Genomic DNA, 20,262 nt, shown 5'->3' with positions numbered 1-20,262 from the left:
CCTCAATTATGTGGAAGTGTTATAATACCTTAGTGGTTTACTTAAAACGTCTTCAATTATGTGGAAGTGTTATAATACCTTAGTGGTTTCTTTAAAACCACCTCAATTATGTGGAAGTGTTATAATACCTTAGTGGTTTCCTAAAACCACCTCAATTATGTGGAAGTGTTATAATACCTTAGTGGTTTACTTAAAACGTCTTCAATTATGTGGAAGTGTTATAATACCTTAGTGGTTTCTTTAAAACCACCTCAATTATGTGGAAGTGTTATAATACCTTAGTGGTTTCCCTAAAACCACCTCAATTATGTGGAAGTGTTATAATACCTTAGTGGTTTACTTAAAACGTCTTCAATTATGTGGAAGTGTTATAATACCTTAGTGGTTTCTTTAAAACCACCTCAATTATGTGGAAGTGTTATAATACCTTAGTGGTTTACTTAAAACCACCTCAATTATGTGAAAGTGTTATAATACCTTAGTGGTTTACTTAAAACCTCCTCAATTATGTGGAAGTGTTATAATACCTTAGTGGTTTACTTAAAACTACCTCAATTATGTGAAAGTGTTATAATACCTTAGTGGTTTACTTAAAACCTCCTCAATTATGTGGAAGTGTTATAATACCTTAGTGGTTTCTTTAAAACCACCTCAATTATATGGAAGTGTTATAATACCTTAGTGGTTTACTTAAAACCACCTTAATTATGTGAAAGTGTTATAATGCCATAGTGATTTATTTAAAACCACCTCAATTGTGTGGAAGTGTTATAATACCTTAGTGGTTTACTTAAAACCTCCTCAATTATGTGGAAGTACTCAACCTTAGTGATGTGGATAACTTCCACTCAATCCTGAACTTTAAAAAGTAAAAACAACAGAATTATTTGCATTAGTAATACTTAATACGTAAAGAAACTTGATTTCATAAAAACCCACGACATTAGAATTCCTAAGTGATCTTTCACTAGTTATCATATATTAAAGTCACGTGACCTTCGACCTAACACGAAACTGCGCCCTCAGGAAACACAGTACGGCACGTACCCACCAAAGGAGCATCTTTGCGGTTCACTTTAGTCCGCACACTTGTACGCATGCGTTTTCTCATAGCAGTCAATCCGCTCTATGAATGGACCTGGGAAGCAACATGCGTCACTCCAACGAATGTATTTATGTGAATTAGCGGGGGTAAAACTCCACTCTTAGTTAGACAGAATAGCTAGGAGATACGTTTGTAATTAACAAAATATTTTCATAAGACCGATAGAACCTGCCAACCGGTAGACGAGGGCTGTTGCCTTTCACAAATATGGAAGAGTTGGTTTATCGATTTAGAAGTCACATAAACAGGGGCACAGCGCTCCTAGGTTTCATCCGCAAATAAACCATTATTCTTCCGGTCCGCATCACTCGAGAGAAATAAGATACGCGTCTGGCGCTGTTATTATAAAGGGAAAAATGCCAGGTAGAGAAATAAGTTTGTTCCTTTACCTTGGCAGCAACAAGACAGTAGGAATCTTTCGAACGTGACCTTTCGTGAAGATACTGACATCGAGAAGGAAGCTGAGATCTTCGAAATGAACTGGTATGTGTTTTGTCCATAATGAACTGTTTCTTAGAATTATTGTTCATTTGTTTCATGTTTGCTTTTCCAATAATTACGGACGCAATATTACATCTAAGAGAGCGCTCGTGTTCTTGCGGAAGGGATTTTTCTTTTTGAGTGGAGTGAACCCCACAGAGTTACCAACGTTGGTACTGCTTGGGTAGGCAGTTGACACTTCCATTGATCGTTTTAACACTGATGTGGATATATTAAGCAACTTTGTGTTACATTTAAACGACACAGTGTCACATTTTCCCCTATGTTCGCTTACTATTACAATATCGAGCGATCTAACGTTTGTATCTCTATCTTCGAATTTTAGCACTGCGATAAGTGACAGAATATTAGAAGTTTACATGCGGATAAGAGCATGTCTAATGACAGAGTAAGTGTTAACATTTTATCAGCACCTCTAGTAACAAAGTAAGTGTTAACATTTTATCGGCACCTCTAATAACAATGTGAGTGTTAACATTTTATCGGCACCTCTAATAACAATGCGAGTGTTAACCTTGTATCAATGACTCTAGTAATAAAGCAAGTGTTAACATTTATCAGCGACTCAAGTAATAGAGTAAGTGTTAACATTTCGTCAGCACCTCTAGTAACAGAGTAAGTGTTAACATTTTATCAGCACCTCTAATAACAAAGTAAGTGTTAACATTTTATCGGCACCTCTAATAACAATGTGAGTGTTAACATTGTATCAACGACTCTAGTAATAAAGCAAGTGTTAACATTTTATCAGCACCTCTAGTAACAAAGTAAGTGTTAACATTTTATCGGCACCTCTAGTAACAATGTGAGTGTTAACATTTCGTCAGCGCCTCTAATAACAGAGTAAGTGTTAACATTTCGTCAACACCTCTAGTAACAGAGTAAGTGTTAACATTTTATCAGCACCTCTAGTAACAAAGTAAGTGTTAACATTTTATCAGCACCTCTAATAACAAAGTAAGTGTTAACATTTTATCGGCACCTCTAATAACAATGTGAGTGTTAACATTTTATCGGCACCTCTAATAACAATGCGAGTGTTAACCTTGTATCAACGACTCTAGTAATAGAGCAAGTGTTAACATTTATCAGCGACTCAAGTAATAGAGTAAGTGTTAACATTTCGTCAGCACCTCTAGTAACAGAGTAAGTGTTAACATTTTATCAGCACCTCTAGTAACAGAGTAAGTGTTAACATTTCGTCAGCAGCTCTAGTAACAAAGTTAGTGTTAACATTTTATCAGCACCTCTAGTAACAGAGTAAGTGTTAACATTTTATTAATTCGTCTAATGACAGAGTAACTGTTAAAGTTTTATCACTAGGTGTAGCGATGGAGTGAGTGTAGCAGTTTATTAACACCGATACTGCCAAAATAAAGTTTGAATAAGCAGGAAAACAGCATCTAATAACATGCTATTAAATCATGAATATTATTCGTGCACGTGTTTTGTTATGCCGTGAGGAAAGCAAATATCTCGTGATATTAAAATGGCTGACAAAAGTATAGATATGTTTCACCTCTACACGGTACAGTGATTTGTCATAACACTTCCTAGAACGTCTATTGACTCTAAGCCTAACTTTTACTGGGATAAAATATACCTGGACTCCTGCCAACAAGTTAGAACTCACACAACCGTAGGTAATGGTCTGTAAAAGAAAATTCTGTCTTCAGGTTATACATCCAGCAAACACGGTGATGAACCACTGTGACGCTTTAAAATAGCTGGACACATATTCAAAAATCTGTGTTTCGGGCAGAACGGGATAGTTAATTTTTATTTAGAACAGAACGGGAGTGACCCTGGCATGGCCAGGTGGTTAAGGCGTTCGACTCATAATCTGAGGGTGACGGGTTCGAATCCCCGTCGCACCAAACATGCTCGCCCTTTCAGCAGTGGGGGCGCTATAACGTGACGGTCAATCCCACTATTCGTTGGTAAAAGAGTAGCCCAAGAGTTGGCGGTGGGTGGTGATACTAGCTGCCTTCCCTCTAGTCTTACACTACTAAATTGGGGACGGCTAGCACAGATAGCCCTCGAGTAGCTTTGTGCGAAATTCAAAAAAACAAACATACATTACCAGAACATTTGTTTTGTTCGTTTATTTCGAAAAGAGTTTCCTCAATAATTTGTTTTTCATTTCTGGTATTATCAAAACTTACTTGAAGACCTGGGTTAAATTAGACCGTATGGTCATCACAACAACGTAACGTCTTCTAAAAAAATTCCAATTTAATCAAAATACAAAGTTAAAAAATAAAACAATTTCTAGTTTATACTGATGTGACTCCTTAAAACAATGTTTTTTCGACCCCATTGTACAGGAGGATATCACAATGGATACTGTGAAAACCGAATATTATTGGAAAATATCGAAAAACGTTACTAATCTAATAGTTCCGGTTAAGTTAACAATGTAAAAATTGTGAATAAATATAGAAAACTTTATCTCAGGATAAGCAGTCCACGTGTTAAAAAGCTTTACGCCCCACTCTAGTACAGCGGTATGTCTCCGGATTTACAACGCTAAAATCAGGGGTTCGATTCCCCTCGGTGGCCTGAGCAGAGAACCCTTTGAGGTTTTGCTATAAGAAAAAACACACACAAAAAGCTTAATTATTTTTTTAAGCACGTGACTTTGAGCGCCTACCATGAACATGTGTATTTATTATGTATTATAACTTATTCCTCTAATATTTGTATTTATTTTGATCTATGCATTTGTGGCAATATTATGAAACAATTGTTAATTTTGTTTCTATATCAGTCTCGTTAACTCACGTTAGTCCGCGTAAAGTACGCGAATTAACAAAAATAAATTTTGTTAAATATAACAAAAAATCCAAAGATTTATAAAAGGTCTTTTGATACGTCCTTCATGTGAATTTGTTTTCTACCTTTGGATCCATCCTGTATCAAGATAATTGTTTTTACTTTGGAATCCATTTTACACACTTTGTTGTTGTTTTACCTTTAAGCACATTTGACATCTGGATCATTATTTTTACCCTGGAATTCACCTCATGTATCGATCATTGTTTTTACTTTGGAATCCATCTTGCACTTTTTTGTTGTTGTTTTACCTTCAAGCACATTTGGCACCTGAATTATTATTTTTACCCTGGAATTCACCTCGCGTATGGATCATTGTTTTTACCCTGGGGTCCGTCCTGCATCTCGTTTTTTTACCTCTAAGTTCATTTGGCATCTGAATCGTTGTTTTATCTTGGAATCGATCCTGCATGTATATTATTGTGTTCACCTTGAAATCAACCCTGCTACATATTTTTCTGACCTACACTTCTTACAATTACCAGTTTGAAATACTCGCAAGAAAATTCGTTTGTTTTTTTGTGTGTTTTTTAAGAAACTATGAATTAAAACTTTGAATGTCTTCCATTTTATAGCTAGGGAGTTTCAAGAAATACCACTGTTTTTAGCTTGTGGATTTACAAATAAGGTCGTCCCAAATTCTGGCGATAACCCTATATAAGTTTGTTTTTTCTATCATAGGCCATTTTGGGTCTTAAAATTAAAATTTAAAAAATTCCAAAATGGTATGAAATTTAATTTCTCTAATAAACGTAAAGATTTACTATTGGTTCATTACTCTATAAAAGCTAGATACATATTAAGGTAGATTATTCTAAATCTTCTTGCAGGTGGTTTAAACCTATCGTGACATTTTTGTTAACTTAATACCAAGAGGCTATAATCGTATAATATTCCTTCATCTCAATTAAAGGTTTTCCAGGATGATGGCTAAAAACTTTCATCACTTTAACACTGCGTTTATGTTCGCAACATAGCAAAGCACTGCTACCACATTGAGTAGCTTTGTGTTTAACAACAAGCCAGTTGTACTGTTTTGAACATGCTGTTCGAGGACAACTTAACAACTGCGTTTATTTTAGTTTAGTTATTCCTGGTTTCCAAGTGGTGGAATCAGTTATATCACAACTGTGTATCAGAATATTTGATTGTTATTATTTTAGACAAGAAAGAAACAGAACTGTGGTAAATATTTACTAAGTTTTCATGTTTAAAAGTCGTCGGTTTCCCTCATTTTTAGCGATTTGTTTTATTTCCAATGTCCGCCTTAAACTTCAGAAGGCAGGTCTGCACTTGTCATCCTTTACTTTCAAACGATAATGTAAAAAGAAGACAGCAAGACAACAGCCCCCACCGCATGCTATTATGCTACTGTAATCAAATAGTGGGGCTTTACTTTTATATCTCACCAACGATCCCAAAGTGTGGTGTGAATTCTTTCTAGCAGCAGCAGGATACGAACCATAAGTTTCTGAATCCAGAGTCCTCTATAATAAAACAAAGTGGTGTATATGTATCATCAACAACATAAGTTTCCGCAAAAACAAAGGGTCAACGGTAAGTTTACGGATTTATAGCACTAAAATGCATAGTTTGATCCCCGTGGTAGGCAGAAAGCAGATAGCCCATTATGTAGCTTTGAGCTAAAAACAAACAAAAGCTTTGGTGAGCTCTTACTTTGACTTGTATAAAGTAAAACTAAAAAACGTAAATAATTCTCGATATCGTCTGCATTTCAGAATTATTTTTAAGAAAACATATACAATCGAACCCCGAATTTTAGCGTTATAAGTCCGTAAGATTACCGTTGACCCACTGTAGAATGTGGCCAAGAGTATATGAACAAATATGTCTGTGTAGATGGCGTTCGTTTATTGGTTGGATGGTCATTAATCAACTCTGTTGCCATATTTGTTTTAGGCTTACAATGTTCCTTGCACTGTGCTATTGGGAACATGGCTTTAAATTTATTTTGAGATTTCTTTTATTAATTAACCTGACAAACAAGAGTTTTTATTGTTTCTTATGATCTGCCGGATACCAAAATCGGAAAATACCCTATAACGTGCTCATGATTTAATAAAATAAAGAATTGGTTTTATTATACGAGTAGTAAGATATTTTATTTGTTTTAATATCCATAATACATGATCTTAGAATCTGGTCGAGAGAGGGCACTTGTGTTAAGTAGTAAAGTTTTGTAACCTACAGTAAAATTTTTTAAAATTTGCTGGAACTCTTCTTTCCAGTATAGATTTTTCTGTCGGAAGCTGGAGGCTTTGCGGTCGTCCGCCAGTCGTTCTCCACGATATCACCGAGCCAAGATGGTACGAGAGTCGTCCCATCAGTCAACGCTGTCAGACACCTCGTCTTCCAGCAGAACAGTGTCCCCGCAAGGCCTAGACAAGGTAGGCGCTTGACTGTTTGTTCGTTCTTTAAGCACAAAGCGACTCAATGGGCTACATGTGCTAAGCCAAGTCACAGTTATTTGATCCCAATTTACAGCATTACAGACCCTTAGTTTTACTGATGAGTCATCGAGGGGCAAAAGTAGGCGATGTCCTCATTTAACTATTTCTCTATGATCACCGCAGGACCTTCAGACCTTGAACTCTATATTAAAGAAAGTCTACACGTAGCTAAAGACCGCCCAAACCTTAACGGTTCACAAAGCTCTTTAGGCCTAAAACTGTTCAAAATTTTCACGCGTAACTCAGCCACTGTGTAATAAACATGTAAACATTGTTTATCCATCTGGTTATCGCTTTTCCTAATAACTAAGTATAGTAATGATTATGTTATTATACTATAATTGTAGTAATAATCATCTGTGTATCATAATTTTCAGATATCGGTGATGATGGAGTAAGTTATTCCAAAGCGTTGTGTATAAAATGTGTTTTCTCAACCGTCTTCGTATTCGTTATATCCTTATTAAACTGTATTTTCTAGTGTCTAGACCTAGTAGGTTCCCGAATAACACAGATTATAAAATATTTATCTTTGTAATAAAGCATTAGTGTCAAGTCAACACTATGATATTTATAAACACAAAATTCTTAATATAGACCCTTTGTGATTTTCAAGGGTTAGGAGAGTGTATAACAGTAATATTACAACCACATTACAATCCAAAGCTTTTCATGCTGACTAGGATAGAATAAACCATTTTATAAGCCATTTGATATAAGAACAATTAATAATATTTATTCTTGAAAGGTTAATAGATTATTTATAAAAATAAAATCATAAAATATCGAAATTTTGTCCTATGATATAATGTTTAAAGATAACAACAAAGACCTATTGGTTCATCTCGACTGACCCACCAACCAAGCCAAACTAAAACTGTTAAAAAAATTAAAGCTAGCCCTTATCATTCATATATCTATCAAGCTGTTTCTTAAACTCACTCAAATTTACTGCCTCCACGACATATGAAGGCAACCCATTCCATACACTAACTATCTTATTTAAGAATAAAATTGTCTTAACTGAAGACGGTTTCTACCTCCCCTAAATCTATATAATTCTCGCTGTTAAGTACGACATATGCTGATGTGTCAACATATTCCAGTCGTTTTACAATCCTAAACATTTCAATCATTATATCAAACACAGAAAATTCTATGTTTTTAGGTATTTTTTTTATATTCTTGCTTTCATGTTGAATGATAAAACTTTCATTGGAGAGATTTAATTACATGTACAAACGAGAAATAGTTCACGGAAGGTCAAAACTAAAACAATATCACAAAACTAAATTGATAATTTTGCTCACTAGGGGAGCTTGTGTTTTATTTAGTCTGTTTCTGATTTTATTTGAACAGTTGGGCAGAGTGTGGCCTAGTGATTAGCGTGCCAGGCTGCAAATCGAAATGTTCGAGATTTGAGACATAAATCATATTTAGAACTTTAAATGCTAGGTAAGTTATAAAAGTAACAGTCAGTCTTGTCGCATGATTCAAAGATCCTGACAGCTTTCTTGTTGCGGAGAGTGCTGATTGGTTGCATTACTTCTGGAACTGTGACTTTAAGGATCCGTGGTTCGCGTTCGGTTGCCGTAAATTCGCGCTCGAACTTTATTATTTGTTTTATTTATCACAGAATTATTGATTCCATGTCATAAACAAACAGATTTATGTGACGTTGTTCAAATAGACAATCAGTCAAACTCATGTACCGTCAAATCTTGAAATACTATTGTAGATCATATAGTGAAATTTCACCTTCAGTCTTATAATGACCCCTCCTGCATCCACATGTGGAACAGGCTTTAGTGGATTCAATGTCCAGGCACGATATATATACATAGTATTCACGCGAGGGCAATAGTTTTATATGAGTATCGAAACTTGATAGAAGATATATATATATTTAATTATGTTAATTTTTAATTCTTTATTTGAATCAAAGGTTCACTTACTAGAAAGTCAAATTGCGAAAGATATTTCATGGCCTGAGGTATAATTTTTTAAAAACCATTTCAATACTGCTTTCGTTATCTTGGCATAGCAGTTAAAAACATGGTATAAATAAGTTTATTTGCCCGGCATGGCCAGGTGGTTAGGACACTCAACTCGCAATCTAAGAGTCGAGGATTCGAATCCCCGTTACACCAGGCATGCTCACTATTTTATCCATGGGTCGTTATAATGTTACGGTCAATCCCACTATTCGTTGGTAAAAGAGTAGCTGATGACTGGCTACCTTCCATCGAGATTTACATTACTAAATTAGGGACGGCTAGCGCAGGTAGTCCTCGTGTATCTTTGCATGAAATTCAAAAACAAATAAGAAATAAGTTTTCAAACTGATGGCTGGTCACGTGGCAGAACTCTGGATTCCGGAGTTATTGATCGAATCTGTGCGTAAACAAAAAAATATTTCCCACCCAGTTGGCTTTGCTTTAAAATAAACCTTGTGGTTAAGAGTTTAAAGTCATAAAAAAGGCGGCGTGTAACCTTAATAGCCATACTTTATTTTAACTTACATATCATTTTTATCTTTCCAGGTGGTGTTAAATCGACCTCTATCGGTACATTTTAACGATGAAGAAGGCTGGACCTATTATTCTCAAAGCGATTTTGTTATTGACTGTTTACAATGGCACAACACCTTCCGTGAAATTCATGGAGTTCCATCTCTCGAATTGTCTTACCAGGTAAGGAGTGAGGAACGCGTAACACTCAAATACCATATTAAAAAGGGCACTTGTTCTTTGTTTGTTATTAAGCGCACAGCCATAGCAAAAGGCTATTTTGGCGCCGAAAACCGATTTTTAGCATCATATATATAAGCCTCCACTTCTACGGCTGAGCAACAGGAAGCTTATGCTCATTTCTTGTTAGACATGAAGCCACACAGTGACCTGTGCCTGTTGAAGGTATCGAAGCTCGATTTTAGCGTCACATATCTTTAGGTTTACCGCCGATGGCATGATAATGAATTTAAGAAATCTAACAAATTATTTATGTAAATAAACAATATCTCTCTTACGTTTCTACATTTGATCAATCAGACCAAACTTGACACAGTGATAGAGAATGAAGGGAGGGTTATGAGGGGGTTTGTACCCCTATTTAATTTCATATATATATATATAATTCTTGAAAACAGTATAGCTTTCTGTTTAGTACTGGCACCTTTATTACAAACGGGTTTTTAATTCACCAGTCCAACGGACGGTTAAATCCCCCCCGCTAGTACAGCAGTAAGTTTACGGATTTACAATGCTAAAATCAGGGACTCTATTCCCCTTGGTGGGTTCAGCAGATAGCTTAATGTGGCTTTGCGATAAGAAAACACATTTATTTGAGGCCCGACATGGCCATGTAGGTTAAGGCGTTCGACTCGTAATGTGAGGGTCACGGGTTCGAATCCCCGTCGCATCAAACAGTCTCACCCTTTCCTCTGTGGGGACGTTATAATGTGACGTTCAATCCCACAATTCGTTGGTAAAAGAGTAGCCAAAGGGTTGGCGGTGGGTAGTGATGACTAACTGCTTCCCCTCTAGTCTTACACGGCTAAATTAGCGGCGGCTAGCGCAGATAGCTCTCGTGTAGCTTTTCGCAAAATTCAACAAACAAACAAACTCTTTTGAATCACGTTTCTGTTAAGCCTAGCAATGAAACATATTCATATTAGGCCTAACGATTGTTTCTGTTACGTCAGTATCACGTACATGGTCACTGAATGAAGTAGAACCAGATTCTTGGCGAGGACTGAGGTGAATATAAACTTCTTCATAGTCTGAGATTGGTTTTACTGTAAAACAGTGGGTAGTGTTATTAGAGGGGAAAGGTTGGGGACAGCTATCTATCACTGCTGAGACACATGCTCCTAAGTGAATATTCGCTCAAAAAGCATGCCTTTCCCAGTTTCTCATCAGATTTAGAAAACTGGGTTTGATCCCCTCTAAGTGGGATGATGGAAATCCCCACCACTTGCGGGGAACCGCTCTTTAAAAAAAAAAAAAAAACATTATTAGGTGCCCCCCCGCTGCTAATACAACGGTAAGTCTACAAATTTACAACGCTAAAATCAGGGGATCGATTCCCCTCTGTGGACTCAGCAGATAGCCCCATGTGGCTCTGCTTTAAGAAAAAACACACACAACATAATAAGGTTGATAACATTCTATAGTAATTATAAATGTATATTGAGTAGTTTAGTCTCCAGTTTCTAATGCTTAGTTAGGACCACCGTCTAATGAATTAGTAAACATATTTCATCTTTGTTCTCAGCAAATACTGAAATTACTACGATTGCCAAATATTATTTCATGTTCTGATTATCGGTTCAATTTATCGATTTATTCAGTTGTCTTTTTTATAAAAAACACATGTTACTTTTTATCAGCTACTTTGATTCTCTAAGAAAAAATTCTTTTTCGAATGCGAAAATGTTGTTAACACATGTATTATTTCGATTTATTTCTCCTAAATGTCTTTTATTTTCATATTTGGTATTTATGTCATCTGCTGTATTTTCCACCATGTCCTCTTATTGTTACATAATAATTATGATATGTAACTAGAGAGGACATAAAAATAGGTCAACTTCAGTATTTCTTAACAGACAACAGGGGTTCGAGTCCCATCAGTAGACTCAGCAAACACCTTAATGTGGGTTTGCTCTGAGAAAATACACACACACACACACACTTAACAGACAAAAAAATCCACTTCCACCACCTATCGGTTGTTTTAATTAAACAATGTTACTTGTATATTTTTTATGACAAAAGAAATTCAGTTTTTCTTTTCTAGTTTATTTCTTTGTGAGTTCTTTTTCCTGACAGATGTGTAACTTGGCACAGTTCTGGGCCAACCATCTCGCTCATTCCAATACTTTCTACTATCGGAACTACAGAGACATTGGTGAGAATTTGTTCTGCAAGTGTTCGTTCACTCCAGAATTTGATCTAACAGGTAAGTTGAGAAAACAAACTAAAACAAACCTGCTCACCAGCAAATCGAAACTAAAACAAACCAGTTCATTAAAAAACTAAAAATAAAACAATTCCACTCACTAACAACCAGACTAAAACAAACCCGCACATTAATAAACCCACTCATCAATAAATGAAACAAAGACAAACCTGCTCACTAACAAACCCAAACCAAAAATATCCACTCACTAACAAACCTGCTCTTTAATAAACCAAAACAAACCCGCTCACTAACAAACCCAAACTAAAACAAACCCGCTCACTAACAAACCCAAACTAAAACAAACTCGCTCACTAACAAACCCACTCACTAACAAATCCAAACCAAAACAAACCGGTTCACTAACAATCTAAAACAAATCTGCTCACTAGAAAACCCAAACCAAAACAAACAGTTGGACCAGTTTGAGATTTTGAAGTCAAACGTTCAGGATGCAGCTACAACTGTGTTAGAGTTATGTTCTACTTTATTTTGTAAGAACTAGTTACTTAACAAATATAAAACTTAGAATATAGGTCATCACCTCTTCGTAATTTTTGTTATTTTTATATTTTTTTTCTGGCAACCTTACATTATGACCCATTGTGAGGACTGTTACTTCTATTTAGATTGTCTTGCGCTTGAGCTTACTAAAGTGTGACCCATTGTGAGGACTGTTACTTCTATTTAGATTGTCTTAGCGTCTTGCGCTTGAGCTTACTAAAGTGTGACCCATTGTGAGGACTGTTACTTCTATTTAGACTGTCTTAGCGTCTTGCACTTGAGCTTACTAAAGTGTGACCCATTGTGAGGACTGTTAATTCTATTTAGACTGTCTTAGCGTCTTGCACTTGAGCTTACTAAAGTGTGACCCATTGTGAGGACTGTTACTTCTATTTAGATTGTCTTAGCGTCTTGCACTTGAGCTTACTAAAGTGTGACCCATTGTGAGGACTGTTACTTCTATTTAGATTGTCTTAGCGTCTTGCGCTTGAGCTTACTAAAGTGTGACCCATTGTGAGGACTGTTACTTCTATTTAGACTGTCTTAGCGTCTTGCACTTGAGCTTACTAAAGTGTGACCCATTGTGAGGACTGTTAATTCTATTTAGACTGTCTTAGCGTCTTGCACTTGAGCTTACTAAAGTGTGACCCATTGTGAGGACTGTTACTTCTATTTAGATTGTCTTAGCGTCTTGCGCTTGAGCTTACTAAAGTGTGACCCATTGTGAGGACTGTTACTTCTATTTAGACTGTCTTAGCGTCTTGCACTTGAGCTTACTAAAGTGTGACCCATTGTGAGGACTGTTACTTCTATTTAGATTGTCTTAGCGTCTTGCGCTTGAGCTTACTAAAGTGTGACCCATTGTGAGGACTGTTACTTCTATTTAGATTGTCTTGCGCTTGAACTTACTAAAGTGTGACCCATTGTGAGGACTGTTACTTCTATTTAGACTGTCTTAGTGTCTTGCACTTGAGCTTACTAAAGTGTGACCCATTGTGAGGACTGTTACTTCTATTTAGACTGTCTTAGTGTCTTGCACTTGAGCTTACTAAAGTGTGACCCATTGTGAGGACTGTTACTTCTATTTAGACTGTCTTAGTGTCTTGCACTTGAGCTTACTAAAGTGTGACCTTTTTGAGGACTGTTACTTCTAATTAGATTGTCTTAGTGTCTTGCACTTGAGCTTACTAAAGTGTGACCCTTTGTGAGGACTGTTACTTCTAATTAGATTGTCTTAGTGTCTTGCACTTGAGCTTACTAAAGTGTGACCCATTGTGAGGACTGTTACTTCTATTTAGATTGTCTTAGTGTCTTGCACTTGAGCTTACTAAAGTGTGACCCATTGTGAGGACTGTTACTTCTATTTAGACTGTCTTAGTGTCTTGCACTTGAGCTTACTAAAGTGTGACCCATTGTGAGGACTGTTACTTCTATTTAGACTGTCTTAGTGTCTTGCACTTGAGCTTACTAAAGTGTGACCCATTGTGAGGACTGTTACTTCTATTTAGATTGTCTTGTGCTTGAACTTACTAAAGTGTGACCCATTGTGAGGACTGTTACTTCTATTTAGACTGTCTTAGTGTCTTGCACTTGAGCTTACTAAAGTGTGACCCATTGTGAGGACTGTTACTTCTATTTAGACTGTCTTAGCGTCTTGCACTTGAGCTTACTAAAGTGTGACCCATTGTGAGGACTTACTTCTATTTAGACTGTCTTAGTGTCTTGCACTTGAGCTTACTAAAGTGTGACCCATTGTGAGGACTGTTACTTCTAATTAGACTGTCTTAGCGTCTTGCACTTGAGCTTACTAAGGTGTGACCCATTGTGAGGACTTACTTCTATTTAGACTGTCTTAGCGTCTTGCACTTGAGCTTACTAAAGTGTGACCCATTGTGAGGACTTTTATTTTAATTATCTTAAGGATCTTTCTATTGATGTCTTTATAGAATTAGCTGTTACGATGATTGCTGAGAAATAAATACCTACAAAAACTACAGTTATGTTACTCTACGTATTGACGACATACAACATAAGTCACCATCTCTTAAAACTGAAAACTCCAGTTTAAGACCCCGTTACAAAAATTTATGAAAACATAGATGGCGGAATAGTTGATGAACCAGTTTCCTTTACAGGAGAGCAAGTCGTCAAATATTGGTACAAGGAAAGCAAACTGTACGATTTCGACAAAGAGCCTTCGTTACTACATGTTAACGCAGGTGAGACTCCGTTAAATATGAATTGTTACATTTTAGATAGTAAATTTTTGTTATTTTGTGTAGTTTAAATCTCTTGATGCTGTATGCATTCATCTAACTGATTTTACGAGTTCTTGTGAAATAATTACTTGTTTGATAAAACCTTACATTCAGAAAGTTTCAACTCATTATTTTATCTTTATTCAAAATCAATAACTCAAAACAAGAAAATCGGTATGAACATCGTACAATTACTTCCGCCAGGTAGCAGCACCATTTCACACATTCAGTATTATGAATGTGCAGGAAGGTGAAATGGAAGGCATTTTGATAGCGTTACACATGCGCAGTATAAGCCTCACTGGTTCTACCATAAAACGTTTCAGCAGTCTCAAAAAGTAATATGCCACTGACAAAATAGATTACCCTAGCCGACTATGTAAGGTCTACAAACACACTGGATAACTTAACAATTTTTGACCACCCAGCGCTGTTTTCTAACACCGACACTTTAAGTAATTAACGTTCAGTGAGGAAACAACCACATTTTTTTTTTTTTTTTACTACAGGTCACTTCACACAGATGGTTTGGCGACGCAGCTCCGAATTCGGTGTTGGTAAAGCCAGGGCTCGCTATGGGAAAGTCATTGTAGTGGCCAACTATAAACCAGCAGGGAACGTCATTGGAGAATTTCAAGATAACGTTTTCCCGCCGTTGAAGGCCACAGGTCTAAGAAACCTGGACAATGGTTGACTTAAATGTCTACTATAATTTAATATTTGTATCACATACAACTGGACAACTATTGATATTTGTTTATTAGTTAGTAGTTAGTCTGGTTTCCTCTGGAGTTCAAGTGATGGTTAATTTTAGGACTGGATAATAGCGAAGATCCTAGGATAAACTAAAGTTGACGTTTTCGGTAGCTTGTACAACAGATGAACACCAGATATTAAACCCGGTGACCTCTGTAATATGGATAGTAACGAAGTGGGGAAGATGGTCATCCACGAACACTTGGACACAACCTATCATCACAGGTTCCAAAACGATTTTGGTGCCGATGTTCTTGGAAGTTGGGACAATAGTTGGTGTTTTTGATGTTGAATAGCAGTATAGAATGCACCATGGAGTTTCAATAAATGTTAACAGTGGGCCCGAAGTTAAAGTGGAAATGGCTATCCTCGAGAATTCCATCAACGGAACAATCGTGTACTCAAGGACTTTGAAAGTCTACAACAATGATGACTTTCGTCAAATAACACTGGATCCCCAAATACAGATGACTTTATAAATCAGACTTCCAACAGAATTATAAAAATATTGTTTCGCATTTTCTCGTGACTGATGGACTTGTATTGCAGAGAATCACGTAAGACTAATTTATAACATTTGAACCTCAATGGAGGAAGGAAACACCTTCATTTTTTTGTAGACCTCATATTATAAACATTTTTGTTAAAAATTTGGCACGCTCAGGTTTTATATGAGTTGGTAATGTTTCAGTGCTATTGACAGGATGAAGAACTGGTTTGTTTTCACGTAAAATTGAAAGATGTGCCTTTTTAAATAATTATGCACCCTTTTATCTCTCTCACTGAAGCTCTTTCAGCCGCGGGGGCGTTATAATGTGACGATCAATCCCACTATACGTTGGTAAAAAAGTAGCCTAAGAGTTGGTGACTAACTGCCTTCCCTCTAGTCTTACACTGCTAAATTAGGGACGGGCTAGCGCAGATAGCCCTCGAGTATCTTTATGCGAAATTCAAAAACAAACTTTCTCACTGAATGCAAACGTTATTTACGAATTTACGTAATACGGTTTCTGCTATAATTTATGATGTCCCGCAGACACAGAGTCATTGAAGGATGGTTCGATTTCGTATGCGAGGTGTGGCTTCCTACTTGTAAACAGCAGAGTCCAGTTGTCTTCACAGTGCTTGAGTTTACAGCCCTAAAATAATGTGTGTTTTTCTTATAGCAAAGCCACATAGGACTATCTGCTGAGTCCACTGAGGGGAATCGAACGCCTGATTTTAGCGTTGTAAATCCGTAGATTTACCGCCGTACTAGCGGGGGAACACTAAAATAATAATAATAATATAAAAGTTAAAGGTCTTGCCGATTTCAGTTACCAGAAAGAGATCATTTTAGATTTTACAGTTTACAGGGATCGTCACCTCACAAAAGAAACGGAGAAATGGCTCAGATTTTCCTCCTCTTTAACTATGCATCTCGTTAACAGGTAGTGTAATACTCTTGAACTCAGGAGTGCCTTTTGTAAGTGGTGCTTCACTGCGCTCAAGTGTTTATATGGGTAACTGTTTTTTATCCAGACTTGCATAAGTTGTCACTAAACGGTGACCATTGAATATAAAATGAAAATGAGTGCTTCATATACTATAGCAATGAAACTAACAATGTATTTACGAACTGAAAACGAAGTTAAGCCTAACCAAGATGGTGCATTTATAAGTAGCGTGTTCTTCTGTATGTCCATGTTTTCCTGGACTGTCGGTATGCAGTTGAATATTGTTTGGATATAAACTAAAAATATAAGTGCTGCGGAAACTATAGCAATGAAGCAAATAATTAATTCACGAGCTAAAACAAATGTTAAGCCTAACCACAATGGCGTCTGATAACATTACGGTCTGAAAAACTCGTGGCAAAGCTCAATTTACCAGATAAATGACAGCAATAAAAATATTGTCCTGCAGGCAATTTTGAGTCTTTTAATAAGAGTGGTATTGTAATAAATAACAATCTGTCATATGTGTTGCTTATGCGACCATATGCAGCTGTTCTTGTGCTGGTACTTTCCTATACTGTCAGTAAGCAATAGGACATTGAATATAAACTGGAAATGGATGCTGCGTAAACCACAGCAATTAAACTAATAGCGAATTATGACGTAAAACGAATTTAAGCCTAACCAAAATGGCGCCCGAATAAACGTGGTCTGGAAAACTTGTAGCGAAGCTCAACTTACCAGATAAACGACAGTAATAAAGAACATTGTGTCAAAGGGAAGTTCAAGTCTTGTAATAAGTGTGTCAGTATAAAGAAGTTGCAACGTGCCCTATCTGTTGTTTATTTCAGAATTTTGCATTACCATTAAACATTCTCATAATCAAGGTATGTTACAATGTGAAACCTCCAGGTAATTATATGAAGTATTTTATGAAGTTCAGAGATAATGGTAGTAATTATTTATGGACTGTAATGTTATTTAACCATTTTAAACATTTACGATTGTTCCTCGAACAGTAGTGACCTCTGTAGACATAATTATGAATCACTTCTAAGCATTGTTTACCTTCAGGAAATAGGCCCGGCATGGCCAGGTGAGTTAAGGCGTACGATTCGTAATCTGAGGGTTGCGGGTTCGCATCTCCGTCGCACCAAACATTCTTGCCCTTCCAGCCGTGGGAGCGTTATAATGTGACGGTCAATCCCACTATTCGTTGGTAAAAGAGTAGCCCAAGAGGTGGCGGTGGGTGTCGATGACCAGCTGCCTTCACTCGTGCCTTACACTGGTAAATTAGAAACGGCTAGTGCAGAATTATATTGAAAGACTGATCTATCGATAAATCCAAGTACTTCCCATGTTACTTTAGTACAAAGTATGTGACTTGATATGTACCAAAGAGATTTAATATTTTTAAACCAATTTTCTTACATCACAAATAAAGCAAGACAACATTAGCTAGTCTTGAGTCCCCAATAAATAAATTCAATAGACATGCTAGAAATACTAAATGTTTGTTAGCAAATAGTTTGTTTGTTTGTTTTGAATTTCTCGCAAAGCTACTCGAGGGCTATCTGCGCTAGCCGTCCCTAATTTAGCAGTCTAAAACTAGAGGGAAGGCAGCTAGTCATCACCACCCACCACCAACTCTTGGGCTACTCTTTTACCAACGAATAGTGGGATTGACCGTCACATTATAACGCTCCCACGGCTGAAAGGACGAGCATGTTTGGTACGACGGGGATGCGGACCCGCGACCCTCAGATTACGAGTCGCACGCCTCAACCCACCTGGCCATGCCGGGTTCGTTAGCAAGAAGTCTGTCATATCATGTTAACCGGATAGAAAGAAAGGAGAATTAGTCCTAAGTATTTTTATATTAACAGAGAAACGAAGAAATAATAATTAAACCTGAGAATTTTTTGTTAGCTTAAAGAAACCGAGGAACATGATTTAATCCTACACTTTTAAATTGAAAGACAAACGACAGCATAAGTAAATAATCCTAAAAGTTCTTATAACAGAGAAATAGGAAGTAAATATTAATCATAGAATGTTACAATGATAAAGAAACGAAACTGCGTGTGTGTGTATTTTCTTACAGAAAAACCACATGGGGCTATCAGCTGAGCCCCTCGAGGGGAAATCGAACTCCTGACTTTCGCGTTGTAAATCCGTAGACGTACCAGCGGGGTACAGAAAAATATAAGAATTTATCCACAGATTTTATATTGATGGATACGAATTAATATTAAAAACACCGTTTTTATTAACGAACGGACGGAAAACTAATACTGGAAATTTCATATAACTGACAAACAAAAGTATAAAAACACCTAAACTGTGAAGTTTAACGAAGACGCAACAGATGACTCTATGTAATTTATTAAATGAATACCTAAGAAATAATAATTAGTCGTTATATAGCAAGACCACATCAAGCTATCTGCTGTGTCCACCGAAGGGAATCGAACACATAATTTAAGCGTAGTAAATCTGAACTCTTACTGCTGTACCAACGGGAAACACCGGTATTTTGAAATCATGTTGGGACAAAGGAAAATATTTCGATAAAGTGAGTCTTTGATGTTGTCACTCGGAGAAGAGGCCCGGCATTGCCGAGCGTGTTAAGGCGTTCGACTCGTAATCCGAGGATCGTGGATTCCAACCCCTGTTGCACTAAACATGCTCGCCCTTTCAGCCGTGGGGCGTTATAATGTTACGATCGATCCCACTATTCGTTGGTAAAAGAGTAGACCAAGAGTTGGTGGTGAGTGGTGATGACTAGCTGCCTTCCCTCTAGTTTTACACTGCTAAATTAGGGACGGCTAGCGCAGATAACCCTCGAGTAGCTTTATGCGAAACTCAAAAGGACAAACAAACAATATTTTTCATGAAGACATTCATTTATCTCGAGGTATGGTTGGAATCTTGTAAACCTTCTTGAGTTTAGTTCGTTGCTTATTACTTAGTCGACAATATCGAAAGGTACGTCCAGCTTTATCGTAAAGTAATTTTGGGTCGGAGGGGTCTCTTTCGCAACTAGAACCTTCGCTTTACGCCCAGGTCGTTGTTTCGGATTTGGTTGTAAAGTGGCTTTGGAGCCAGTTGCTGCCCTGAATTTCTTCACTACGGATTTTTCTTCTCGAAGTGATAACACTAAAGATTCACTTTATCAAAATGTTTTGTTTTGTCCTTACATCATTTAACAATCTCGGTATACTAATGCTCTTTCTCGGAAAGTTCTGCGACATATTGTTCAATCATGGCACTGTAAAAGTGTCAAAAAATCGTCATTAATTATATAAGACACCTGTAACATGTGACCCGTGACACCCTAATTAAAATCTGAGGTGAAATGCTGCTGATTGGTAGCTATAACTAATTTTATAAAGTGTTACCAGCCGTCTGTACTAATCTGGTTTAATTTCATT

At 36.8% G+C, this 20,262-nt stretch overlaps 1 protein-coding gene across 1 annotated transcript; it reads left to right on the top strand.

Annotated features, from left to right (window-relative positions):
* The first annotated feature begins 6,627 nt into the window (after positions 1-6,627).
* LOC143228765 (Golgi-associated plant pathogenesis-related protein 1-like) lies at positions 6,628-16,043 on the top strand. The gene is made up of 5 exons (XM_076460090.1): positions 6,628-6,849; positions 9,456-9,605; positions 11,745-11,874; positions 14,514-14,597; positions 15,146-16,043. Exons 1-5 carry the CDS (start codon positions 6,766-6,768, stop codon positions 15,328-15,330), a joined length of 633 nt encoding a protein of 210 aa, XP_076316205.1. The 5' UTR covers positions 6,628-6,765; the 3' UTR covers positions 15,331-16,043.
* The last annotated feature ends 4,219 nt before the right edge of the window (positions 16,044-20,262 follow it).

The sequence above is a fragment of the Tachypleus tridentatus genome, chromosome 10, assembly GCF_004210375.1.
Source record: "Tachypleus tridentatus isolate NWPU-2018 chromosome 10, ASM421037v1, whole genome shotgun sequence".
Classification (NCBI taxonomy): Eukaryota; Metazoa; Arthropoda; class Merostomata; order Xiphosura; family Limulidae; genus Tachypleus; species Tachypleus tridentatus.
Note: the sequence above shows the minus strand (reverse complement) of the source record. Positions and strands in the feature narration are given on the sequence as shown.

What these genes read in the sequence shown, in the direction of transcription:
- LOC143228765 (XM_076460090.1), top strand. Translation starts at nt 6,766, where the DNA reads ATGGTACGAGAGTCGTCCCATCAGTCAACGCTGTCAGACACCTCGTCT. An exon ending in CTCTCGAATTGTCTTACCAG is followed by an intron (nt 9,606 to 11,744) that starts GTAAGGAGTGAG and finishes TTTTCCTGACAG; the next exon opens with ATGTGTAACTTGGCACAGTT. An exon ending in TCCAGAATTTGATCTAACAG is followed by an intron (nt 11,875 to 14,513) that starts GTAAGTTGAGAA and finishes TTTCCTTTACAG; the next exon opens with GAGAGCAAGTCGTCAAATAT.